Source organism: Arvicola amphibius, chromosome 9 (genome assembly GCF_903992535.2).
Source record: "Arvicola amphibius chromosome 9, mArvAmp1.2, whole genome shotgun sequence".
Classification (NCBI taxonomy): domain Eukaryota; kingdom Metazoa; phylum Chordata; class Mammalia; order Rodentia; family Cricetidae; genus Arvicola; species Arvicola amphibius.
Window position 1 is genome coordinate 118,970,120 of NC_052055.2, and position 12,138 is coordinate 118,982,257.

A 12,138-nucleotide genomic window follows, 5' to 3' on the forward strand; every position below is an offset into this window, starting at 1 on the left:
AAAACCAGTTGGTCACGAGGGCTCTGGGAGTGTGGCTAGTCTGTGATGGACCTTGGTGTGCAGGTGTGGAAAATGAGGTCATTAGGAAACAGAGACCGTGCAGGTACATCTGGACCCTAGACCTCACAATTTGCTTCAGTTCTGTGGTGGGGTTACCCCATTGGCGAGTGAGTGCCAGCAGAGAAAGCATCCTTGGGGACATGGGTATGCCAGTGAGTAGGAAGAGATTTAAGGTCGTTGTCTCCTGACGAAGTAAGCGCCACACAGAAAAGTGGCCGCAGCCCCCAGTGCATCCCGGGGGGTGAGAGCTGTGAGGTGACTCTCTTTCAAGCAGAGGAAGCCAGCAAACCTGTCCTGAAAGCTAAGACAAAGCGGCCTGAGGCCCTGAGGTCACTAGAGGGCTTGGTCCATCTGGCACACCCTTTCTGTGGCTGTGAAGTTTTGGCAGCCCACACCTTTCCTGAGATTGTCCGTGCATTCAGTCTCCCTTGAATTCAAAACCCTCTGTCTACAGTATGGAAGATTTTCCCCTCTCCCACCTCCCCACGGCTTGCTAAACCATTCCTGCTCCCCTACTCAGGAATGCAGTCTGGGCTCCAAGCAGTCTTGATGCTTCAGCTAATATAGTCAACAGTAGGAGAGTGTCTTAGACATACACTGTTGACCAGATGCTGGGCGAACGTCACACAGGGCACTCTCCTACACAGACTAGATGGCACTTCGCTCAGTGTGTTCTGATGAGATGAGCAAGCGAGGCTAGCAGGGCGTGTTAGAGAAAACCCACTCTGATTAGCAGAAGCAATACATCTACACTGGTTTTGTGTCAACGTGACCCAAGCTGGAGTTACCAGAGAGGAGGGAGCCTCCATCGAGAAAATGCCTCCATAAGATCTGGTTGTAAGGCATTTCCTTAAGGCTTGGGTCTCCTCCACCATCTTAGATTCCTTTTTGCATTCTGTTTTCATCGGAATCCATTGGAGAATGGGACGGTTTCCTTTTGTTTCTTGGTCAGGGATCTCCTGATTCTGAAAGTCGGGCGTGTTGCATACGATGGCAGAAGGAAGGAGAAGTAGGCTTCTTTAGGTCAACTTCGCCATAAACACACAGAAGACCTATGACACCAGGACATTTTCAACTCCATCAGCATCGGATGCGGCTGTCCTACCGAGCACTCTTTGCTGTAGATGAATGTGTCATTTCTTAGGTCAATGGTGAGAGAGGAAGCTGAGGTTGCCCCACGGAGGCCCAAGAATCAAGAGGTTAAGTAAAATCTGAGATGACTCTATTCCCTGTGAAGCTTGGCGCTGGGTAGGTCTTAGTGTGGGACCCTCACTCTTGACCATGTGAGAATCTGTGGGGACGTAAAAATAACTCCAGGACCCCAGCCTCTACCCCTAGCTGAAGCCTGGGTGGTCATCGGAGGCTCCACCGCCCCTACTATTGCTGGAATTTGTTTAATGTAAACTTCAAGTGTTTCAAATGTGCTTCCTCAGACAATGCGGACCACAGCAGCCATCTACAGGGATGCTGGCTTTTGCTTTCTCGTTCTTGATGCCTCTTAATAAAAACATGGAATCCTGTGAGTGCTTCCTTTGTTGCTATCCTTCTTTTAATTCGTGATAAAACACTGACCACAAGAGACCTGGGGGAGAAATTACGCCATCTTACAGCTTACAGTCCATCATCAAGGGAAGCCAAGTGTAAACCAAGGCAGGGGCTTACAGGCCGGAGAGACCAGAAGGGGACAGAAGCTTCCAGGCTTGCTTCCCTGGGTAGCCCAACTTGCTTAATTGTATGGTCCAGGCTCACCTACCTAGGGATAGTACCGTCCACAGTGGGATGGGCATCAACCTACGGTTAAGAGAAAGCCCCACAGACATGCCACAGTCAGGAGAGGCAATTGGTCAGCTGAGGGTCCCTCTTCCCAGGTCTGTCAGATTGACACCATTTTCCTCTTCCCTCCCAGCACTGGCTCTGAAGACACCGCGTCTCATGCCTGCACTTACTTATCAGCATTAAAGGGTAATGTTTGCTGGTTTTGTAAACTACAGAAATTATATGCAATGTTTTCAATTTCTACTCATGTTTAATTTTTGAAATTCCTTTATATCAATAAACGTAGATCTGACACATTCGCATGAACATGGGTCTAACATGCCTTGGAACTGATTCTCCATTGACAAGCAGTTAGCTGTGTTGTTTTATTGACAGGCAGTTAGCTGCGTTGTTTTCAGTTTCTCGCTGTTGAAACACAGGCTTTTCCAATGTAGGTTGTTGTCAACGTGCCTGACACGGTGGGAGTCATTGCACTCTCGAAGCACGCGCGCCAGCATGTGGGTAAGGGTGTGTCAGCTCTAGTTTTGTGTTCAGAACTGCACACTGAGGCTGGGCCTCTTAGTTATGTTTATAGTGTACTTCCCGTTTTTTGTCTTAAAAATCATGTTGTTTCCCCTAGTTTTAGTGTAGGTTCTTTACCAATTCTTGACCAATGATCTGGGTTTCAAGTATTTCTGTAAAAGTTCAGAATTTCCACTCTCCCATGTGTCCTGAGACCCAGCTCGGTTGACAGCTTTAGAGGACATGGGGTCATTCAGTCATTTCAGGATGAAAGGTCAGTGTGGTCACCATGGAAGGAGAGGCAAAAACAGACGTTTGATGGCGTGAACCACTAGAGGGGAGGCCACCGGAAGGGAGGCCAGCAGAGGGGAGGCCACCAGATGGGAGGCCTCCACAGCTAAGCCTTGGAAAGCACCAGTAGTCTTGACTTTCCCCCTGGGAGCATGGGCTGACATGGACTCGGAGCCACTGGCTACTGTAGAAAGGACCATGAGAGGCAGTTCACCTGGCAGAGACTCGGCTCGGCTCTCCAACCCTGAAGCCCATGAAGGTGTTGGCAGAGCACTGTTCCCGGCATGGACTCTGGGCAGGAGACTTCGTTTTGTTGAGACAGAGTTTCACTACATAACTCTGGCTGTTCTGGAACTCACTGTGTAGACCAGGCTGGCCTCAAACCCACAGAGATCCGCCTGTCTCTGCCTCTCGAGTGCTGGGATTAAAGGCACGCACTACCATACCCTGCTCAAGATCAGGGGACTCTGCAGCTCTTCACCCCGATAGCTGCTGCTGGCATTCCTCAGCTTGTGAACTTGTCCCTCCTGCCTCTGTCCCATTGTTCTGCCATTTTCTCCCAGGTTTCTGCTCCCATTGTCCTCTGTCTCTGTGTCTTTTCCTCCTCTTAAAAGACGGCCCGTCAGTAGGACTTAGGGCCGCCCTTCCTCCCGTTTCATGGTATCACTGTTGACTGAATTACATCCACAAGGATCCTATTCTAAACCAAGTCACACACTGAGGACACTGACCAGCCCCGCACATTTGGAAATCCCCACGACACCATCTTAGTTCAAATGAAGTCTGGTGCCCTAGAGAGATAGTGGCTCATCTGGGTTGCGGTGGGCAGCCTTCACGCAGAGGGGTTTCCGTTCCATCTCTCCAGGGCTCTGATCCCACGAAAGCAGCTTTGCTTTTGTGAACATTTGAGAAAAGCTGCATGCCTCCTGGTCTGGTAGGGAAGGGCTCTTGGCTTCCCTGGAGATTCAAGGTCACCGCAAGGCCTCAGACTGGCTCTCCCGAGGTGACTGCTGTCCCCATGAGAGCCGTGAACCTGCAGGGGAAGGGCGGGGCTGTGTTTGTGTTGTGGTGCCCTGCTATGCAGCTGTCAGCTACTGTATTTTAGATTTATCTCTGTTCCACAAGGTGTTCCTCGAGATGATTCCATGCCACAGCCCCACCCTCCTACAGACATCGTGAACTAGGGATCACTGTGGCCAGTCCCCCAACACGGCCAAAGCCAGGGCCCCAAGTATTCTTTAATCAGGATATCATTTTCCCAGAACAGCAGGACTTTCCTGACAGTGATGGGTGAATCCTGTCTCCGGGCTCAAGGCAGGAGACTCAGCCCTATGTAGGGCTGATCACCTTCTGCAGCTAGCATGTCACATTTGCAACTGTCACCGAAAGATCGAGGCAGCCCGGAACCAGTCACGGTGTTTCATCTCCAAACATCCACATCTAGGTTCTGATGACTCAGAAGGGCTGGGAGGCCCGAGATGCATTCACAGGGAGGGAGGACCACGCCTGGTGCAGCTGCAGAACGAGTGACAGGTGGCCAGCAGGAATTCCTGGCGACGCTGCCTGGCTTTTGCCTTCTTCCTCCACCTAACTGCTGGCTCAGATAACAGAGAGTGGCAACCTGAGAGAAGGGAGGTGGCACCACCATGTTCGGCCTTCACCTGCCTCAAGGACTACATGTGTGGGATGCTAATGAGTATCACTAGGTGGGCAGTACCACTGCAATGCCCTTCTGACCCTCGTTCATCTAGTGAACTCATGCTCAGGCCTCAAAACCCAGGTAGTTTACCTCATCCTGACAACACGATCATGACAATTTTATGTCACAATTCCTGCAGTAAGGCTTTTCAGTCCTCTGAGGGCTCTGCTGGGTGTCATGGGGGTCTCAGTATCTGCAGGCTGCATCTGGTCTTTGATCTAGGCTCTGTGTACTCTAGTGTCTCCCCACTCTGTGCTCTCCCCATGTGGGAGACGGCATCTCTGATGCCAGGACCAGCTTGCAGGCTTGGACTCGTCCATCAGACCTCAGACCTTGCACACCGATCTGGCTTCCACTGGCCAGTCAGTGAAGGATGACTCCTGGACACCCCTTTGGGGGCCCATGAGACGCCCAATGTGGACGTCAAGTGGGAGCAGTCAAACACAGCCATTTTGTGGGGTGATGGACAAAATGTGCTGGAGGTTCTCAGGTGGTTCCTGTTAAAGCCTATTGATGCCACACTGCTGGTCAGTGAGGACCAGCCTATGATGTCACACTGCCGGTCAGTGAGGACCAGCATATGATGTCACACTGCCGGTCAGTGAGGACCAGCCTATGATGTCACACTGCCGGTCAGTGAGGACCAGGCAAAGAAGATCCATGTTGAGCTGATAGCTAGCCCCAGCTGCTAGAGTAACTTCAACGTGGCCTCTGTTAGGCCTCAGTTTCTTCCTTTAGGAGCCAGGTCTTCCCACAGCAGCCTCATCCTCACAGGCTGCTCAAAGATGGTTTCCAATGTCAACCTCTTATTGAAAGTAAGGCAAGGCCGACTGGACACAGACAAAGAGTGTGCACCTGCTTGGGTTAAAAGCTACTTAGGAAGGGGCTGGAGAGGTGGCTCAGTGGTTGAGAGCATTGACTGCTCCTTCAGAGGACCAAGGTTCAATTCCCAGCATGCACATAGTGGCTCACAATTGTCTGTAACTCCAGTTCTAGATGATCTGATGTCTCTTCTGACCTCTGCATGGCCCTACATACATGCACACACACACACACACACACATACACACACATACTTAAGCAAGTACATTTTTAAAAATCTGTTTGACGGTGCTGAAAAGAGATTTCTCCAGACAGGAAGGAGGCTTTCTATTATTTGATTTAAAAAAAAACTAAATGTATACTATTTTTTATCAAAATATACTGAATAAACGTATCTTAGGTATTTATTATAGTGTATAATAATGATAGCTTCTCTGGGGAAAGTACAGAGCTAGAGTTTCTGCCTGGGACCCAGCCTAGGTCACTTGTGTTTCAGGTGTCCATGGTGCTATGGACCTAGTGGCCCAGGATCCTCTGCATTGCTCCTGTGAGGTGGCTGGGAACGCAAGACTAAATGTCCCTCGCAGCCTTACAGAGCGTTCTTCCAGACTAGGCTCATACAATCAATGATTGACAGACCCTGCTTCCAGGCTGCCTCTAAAGTGACTATCCCCATCCCCACCCATCCCCATTACTCTCCCCACCCCACTCCATCCCCCTGACTCAGGATGGGGGAGGAGTCTTCTGGAATTTCACAGGAGAGAAGGTGGTGGAGCCAGAGGCCAGAGTCCACACAACCCAGCAAACACATGGGTATAAAAGGACCTTGCTTGTGCCCCTGCACATCCTGTGCGCTCATCCTGAAGCTTCCTGCTGCCATGGAGACCAGAGCCCTCTGTCTAATGTTGCTGGTCCTGCTAGCTGGCTCCTCTGAGGTGGCTGCGGAGTACATTGGCCTGTGTAAGTACCTATCTGGGTCCATCAGTACTAGGCTGGAACCTCTCAGCAGGGGAGGAACTCAGAAACCTGCCTACCTTCTACATCAATTTCATACTTAATTACCATTCACCGGGCACACATTTTCTTGCAGCAGGCCTACAGAGTGGCTCTTTCTGTCCCATTTCACAGTCAAGTAAATGAAGGCTCAGAGAAACTGAGCATACCCCTCTCCTCCTCAGTCTGTAGCGGGGTTGGAACCGAGGCTCGGGTGGGAGGGCTGGCAGGTGCTCATCCTCTCTCATTTCCTTCTTTGCCAGAGATTTCTGAACAGGGATGGTCTTTCCACACCATCCTGGCAAGTTGCCAGAATAAACCAGAAACAGTTGAGAAGGCAGTAGAAGCTCCAGGTGGTTTATATAAATCAGTGAATGACAGGGCTGGGTGAGAGGTGGCCAAGCTCAGAGACCTGGGGTATGACCTTTGCCTGGTCACCCCTTACTGAGGTGAAGACAGTAGGGCCCCTGGGAAGCTATGAAACCCCGTAGACTTGGGCATGTAAAGGCATCCGGTAGCTGGAGCCAGGTTGAAGCTTCAAAAGGCCCCCTAGAGCCTTGCATCAAAGTCTGGAGTAGCCAGGAAGGCATGATGGCCCCGCTGCAGTGGGGGAGATGTGGAAAGCGGTTGGGTTTCCACTTTCACAGGCGAAATCAGTTAGCCAGTGAACGGGGGGCAGGCTTTAGAGGCACATATGGATAAGAAGACAGTTTTGAACGGGGAATACTGGAGGTGGAGGACGCTCACAGCTGGGACAGGACGAGCTAACCAGCATGTGGTGGGGAGTGACTGCAGAGACATTGTTGGCAAAACAAAGATGGTCACAAATCAAGGCAGTTCCCGAGGACAAGATGGGGTGTCCGGGGACAGCAGAGGGTGGGGCCTCCGCCGCAGCTTCGGATGTTATCTGATGGCATTCTTAGCTTTGGGGCTGGTGGCAGCTGGGGCCCCTTAAGCAACACATTCCAAGGGTTTCACCTGAGAGTCAACAGATGCTAGTCAGCTGCAGAGACCGGTAAACTAATGACAGCCCTGGACGATTTTAGCTCGGTATCCCCATCTCTGCTGCCAGTTCATTTCATAACGAACTGCTTTTCTTTAGACATCCCCTAGGGGGCAAGACTGTCACCATCTTTGAATTCAGGAGGAAGGGTTACAGGGTTCCACAGGAAGCAAGAAAGTAATCCCAAACTTGTAGCCCGGCCACTGATTTGGTTTCATTTGGACAGCTCCAAGCCAGTGTATGGTCCCGGCCAAGGTCAGGGTGGACTGCGGCTACCCCAGTGTCACCAAAGAGGAGTGCAACAACCGTGGCTGCTGCTTTGACTCCAGCATCCGGAATGTGCCCTGGTGCTTCAAGCCCCTGCAGGAGGCAGGTAAGGTCAACCAGCGATGCCCAGGGCAGCCCCATCCTTCCATGTAGCTGGGCCTCTGCAGGACACCAACACTGTCACTATTCCTTGGTGGAGGCCTCACGTGGGAGACCTCATATCAGGTATTTTGGATCCAGGGCAGCTAGTGATCAGTGGCTGGTCCTTTCTATAAAATATAAACATGTAATCTGAGGGCCAGAGAGATGCCCCAGTCAGTAAACTGCTTCCCACACAAGCGTGAGGACATGAGCTGGATTCAGGAAATCGTGTCAAAAACCAGGTGCGGTGGTCCATGCTTGGACCCTCATCGCCAGGGAGGCAGAGACAGGCAGGTCTCTGGGGCTTGCTGGTCACTTAGGCTAGCCTAATTGGTGAGTTCCTGACAGGTGAGAGAGCCTGTCTTCATAAGCATAGAAGGACTAGTGAGATGGCTCAGCAGATAGAGGTGCTTGCTGTCCAGCCTGGTGACCTGGATTCAAATCCCTAACCCCACATGGTGGCAGAGGAGAACTGACTCCACCAAGCTGCCCTCTGACCTCCACCTGTGCACTGGCATGCCTCCCTTCACATATGCACACACACAAGTAAATAAATATGCACACACACACACACACACACATGCACACACATCAAAGCAAATAGCAGCTTAGGAACAACACTTGATGCTGACCCCTCCCCTAATACACACACACAAACATACATGTACACACACACACAGTGCAAACTGGTGTGAAAAAGGGACACTTCGTGGCTGTGGAAATGGATTGATTTTGAGCTAACGTTTTAGCAAACAGGCCATCCATAGTCCCTTGTCACCTAGGACATGCTCACTGCAGACCAGCGGCCAGGCGACTGTGCTTGTGCCCTGGCTCCTACCCACTAGCCTGCCTCTCTTACCCCTTCCCTGGGTGGAGTGGGTTGTAGGGCAAATCCCCCAAGAATCCCTGGGTAGGGCCATGTGCAAACAGCAGATGGCCAGGCACACGGGTGGCTTGCCAATCCTGTTTTACCAAGGTCCAATCTACCGCATCTTAGGGGAGTCATCCACTGTGAGCCATCTGTCACTTCTAAATGCTGGCTCACCTTTCTAAGAGATTGTATCTTTGGCTGGCACCCAAAGGATCCAGATGTGCTCTTTGGCCTGGGTAACAAACGGCTGAGCCCCAGCAGAACAGAGGCATCCCATGTGCCGCTCCCCTCCTTCGGCAGAGCCAGGAAGGAGAAATGAGTATGGTTAGGAGCAATAATGGGCTGGCCGCTGCCCCATGATTGGCAGGTCACTTGCCTCTGGCTCCCTTCTAGGCACTATGGCACATACCCCTGACAGGACCACTGGGGTGCAGTTATGTGATTTGGTGATGTCAGGGAGGATGCACAGTGCCTCCTGCAGGCTTTGGGGGACTCACATTCCCCTGTGACCAGGGAAGAAGGCTGCCAGGTGCTGGTTTGGGAAGCCAGGCAACCCTGAGTGGGGATGACCTTAATTAGTCCTTTTCTTTCTTTCCAGAATGCACATTTTGAAGCCGGCCAGGCTCTGGGAAGCGGCCTCTGCACCCCGCACACTGGCTGGCAGTGGTGGCTGAGGGCAGCACTCATCCCTGCTCTGCTCTCTCTGCTGCTGCCCACATAGGAGCCCGGAGTCCTGACGAATAAAGACCCCACACTCAGCACAAGGCTGCTCTGATGGCTGAGACCTCTGCTCTTGTGTTTATTTCTGTATGTCACTCTTGGAGGGGTGCGGAGGGGGAAGGGTCACACTTCAAGAAGGAGAGAGTGTCCCAAGCCCATGGGAAACTGATCCTGAGTTGCTTTAACACACTAAGAGACTCAAGCCAGGAGCCCCCGAGATGAGTGTTCTAGTTCCTGATAATGTTGTCATGAAACACTCTACCCTAATCAGCTCAGGGGAGGAAGGGTTTATCTGGCTTACACTTCCAGGTCACAGTCCCATCACTGAGGGAGGTCACAGGAGGAACTTGAATCAGAAACCAGGAAGGATACCTCCTGCTGGCACAGTTGGGCTTTTGCTCAGTTGACTTGCTTATAAAGACCAGGCCCACCCACCTAGGGAAGGTGCCACTCACAATGGGCTGGGCCCTTTTACACCAATTAACAAATAAAACCATCCCTGCCCCACCTCCCCGCCCCCCCCCCCCCCCCCCCCCGGGCAGGCCAATCTGACTGCCATGCCCTCAACTGAGACTGCTGTCTCAGGGGATTCTAGACAGACAGAGTTAGAGCTCACTACAACAGCAGGCAGACGGAACCTTCTAGAGCACACCTCCTCTCTAAGATGAGAAGAAAATAGACAACAATAAAAACCCCAACAAACAAACAAAATCAAAAAGCAAGCAAACAACAACAACAAAAAAAAAACCCCAAACACCTCTCCTACAAGATCTAGAAATCTTCACGTCTTTCTTGCTAAGAAATCAAACTATGAAAACCATCATCTATTACGGCCTGGTTTGTATTTATCTACAGTCACATTTAAGATCTGCCACATTGTGGGTGGTCACCCCCCCCCTTTTTTTTTTAAATGGACACAGAGCAGCGGTCTGCATCTCATTTTCCTACCCAACGTCCACTGCAGTTTGATCCACCTTCTTCATTTCCTGGTGCAAGTTTTCTCTGCATCATCTCTGGGAAGGTTTGGGGGTGGAGGCTCCTGCTTGTGCTGCACGGCTGATCCTTAGCTCTGTGCCCACAGGGGACCCTCTTGAGGCCCCATCCTCCATGTCCCATTCACACAGCACAGCGGTCAGAAATCATTGCTTCTCACTGAGGTGGGCAGCCATGGTTTCTTCTCCTTGGAGAAGGCTTTGTCCCCCAAACACCACTATACTGGGAATGGTGCTTCAACGTGATGTTTGGCAAGTCACACTGAGAGCACATCAGACTGTGCAGTGGCTGTGACACCCAGGATGCACCAGGAAAACACTGGGAGCTCTCTCCTTAGAGGACCATCAGAGCAAACTCTGGAAACCAGTGTTTGGGCCTGTCTGGTAGGTGAAGCCCCTGCCTCCTTGGCTCCTACTTGCTTTTGTAAATAAAGGTTTATTGGAAGCAGGGCCAGGATTACAGAGTAGACGTGGGACACTGTTAAGCAAGAGCAGAATTTTGACATTTTGTCCACTGCATATATCTGCATTACTGTTAATTTTTAAAATCCCGATATCTAACTTGATGGCTGGGTTTTCTGTACATTTTCCATGCAAGGTGAAGACTTTTACGCAGTACTTCACACTGGTTCCCCCACCCCCCGCTAAGTGATCTTGGACTTGGGGCCCTGACCTTTAGAGCTCTGGGTGGCACATCAGAGTGAGATATCATTGTCCAAGGCTTACAAACAACAGGATACAACAGGGAGTCTTCCTGTGGACACCATGTGCCAAAGCCCCAACTTAGTGGGTGGTTGCCAGGATGTCTTTGTTCAGAACCCAAAGGGGCCCTTCTAGCTGTCCCCCGCCAAGCTCAGAAAGGACACTTTTAGATTCGTGTCACCCTTAACTACTAAGCCGGGTCTCCAGCCTGACTTTCGATTGTAAATGGGACCTGAAGGTATCAGCTTGCCCACTGAGCTCTCTGGTGTCCTTTGCACACTGACATGTGGTGTAAGTGCCTGGCTTCCTTCACCCTCATCTCTGCTCTGCTTGGTGAAGGGAGGGACCCAGGGGAACTGGTCAGTAAACCAAACAGAGTGGCAAGCTTCTGGAGCGCCCATTGCAGAGGTATCACCTCAGTGTCAAGATATCCAATTAAAGAGGTCCTGGAGAATAAGAGACCATGGTGACCGAGGTCCTCACAAGGGAGGCAGCAGTCCTGGTTCTGCTATGGAGCCAGATGGAGAAGCCCCAGGCTGTGGTCAACAGCACAGGGCCTTCCAGGCTGGTGGGACGGGTCAGGTTCTGTCTCCTCACCCACAACTGGGATGTCAGATTTGGTCGACTTTGGAGATTAAGCATCCCAATCCCTTAGAAAACCTCTCCGACATGTAAAGTCTGTGTTTGCATTACACAAATAAAATGCAAACCCGGTTCCAGACCAGCTGTTTGTAACAGTCTGCAGGATCTGAACTTCACGGTTCCAGCTTGACCTTAGCAATCTGTCATTCTTCATCCACACTGGCCACCTTCCTGTCGGAAGCTTATAGGAGAAAACCGTATCTTGTTGCTTTCTGGTCCCTAGTCATGTCATGAGGTCGCTGTCCCTCTGAGAGGAGGTGAACTGGAGTCCTCTGCTCTCCTGGGTGCAGCAGGCTTGGCCCTCATCTCCCTCTCTTTGCAGCACCTGCGCATCTATCTCTGCCTGGCTCAACCTGACCACGAGAACTCAGGATGCTGCCCTCTTTCCTCAGGGCCTCGGGTAGAGTGGTGTGGGCTCAGCTGAAGGCAATTTGGCTACACTCCAGGAGCCGTGGCATTCACGCTGGAATTTCTGGGAGCGTCCTCCAGGCCTAAGTGAAGTCAGCTGTGAGCCCATCTGGACTAAATCAGAACCTTGAATAAAACTGAGACGGCCTCACAGCGCCCTCTGCTGGCAGCCTGGAGCGGCGGCAGCTCCTCACCTCTTATCAACTTTCTAGCTTGCCAAATTCCCTGCCTCCTGCCAGAGTCCAACCCT

At 51.4% G+C, this 12,138-nt stretch overlaps 1 protein-coding gene across 1 annotated transcript; it reads left to right on the forward strand.

Moving 5' to 3' along the window:
• Positions 1–6,027: 6,027 nt before the first annotated feature.
• Positions 6,028–10,431, forward strand: LOC119823788 (trefoil factor 3). The gene is made up of 3 exons (XM_042055770.1): positions 6,028–6,109; positions 7,372–7,518; positions 10,226–10,431. The coding sequence occupies exons 1-3, from the start codon at positions 6,028–6,030 to the stop codon at positions 10,429–10,431; spliced, it is 435 nt and encodes a 144-aa protein (XP_041911704.1).
• Positions 10,432–12,138: the final 1,707 nt, after the last annotated feature.

What these genes read in the sequence shown, in the direction of transcription:
- LOC119823788 (XM_042055770.1), top strand. Translation starts at nt 6,028, where the DNA reads ATGGAGACCAGAGCCCTCTGTCTAATGTTGCTGGTCCTGCTAGCTGGC. An exon ending in TGCGGAGTACATTGGCCTGT is followed by an intron (nt 6,110 to 7,371) that starts GTAAGTACCTAT and finishes TCATTTGGACAG; the next exon opens with CTCCAAGCCAGTGTATGGTC. An exon ending in CAAGCCCCTGCAGGAGGCAG is followed by an intron (nt 7,519 to 10,225) that starts GTAAGGTCAACC and finishes CTGTGCCCACAG; the next exon opens with GGGACCCTCTTGAGGCCCCA.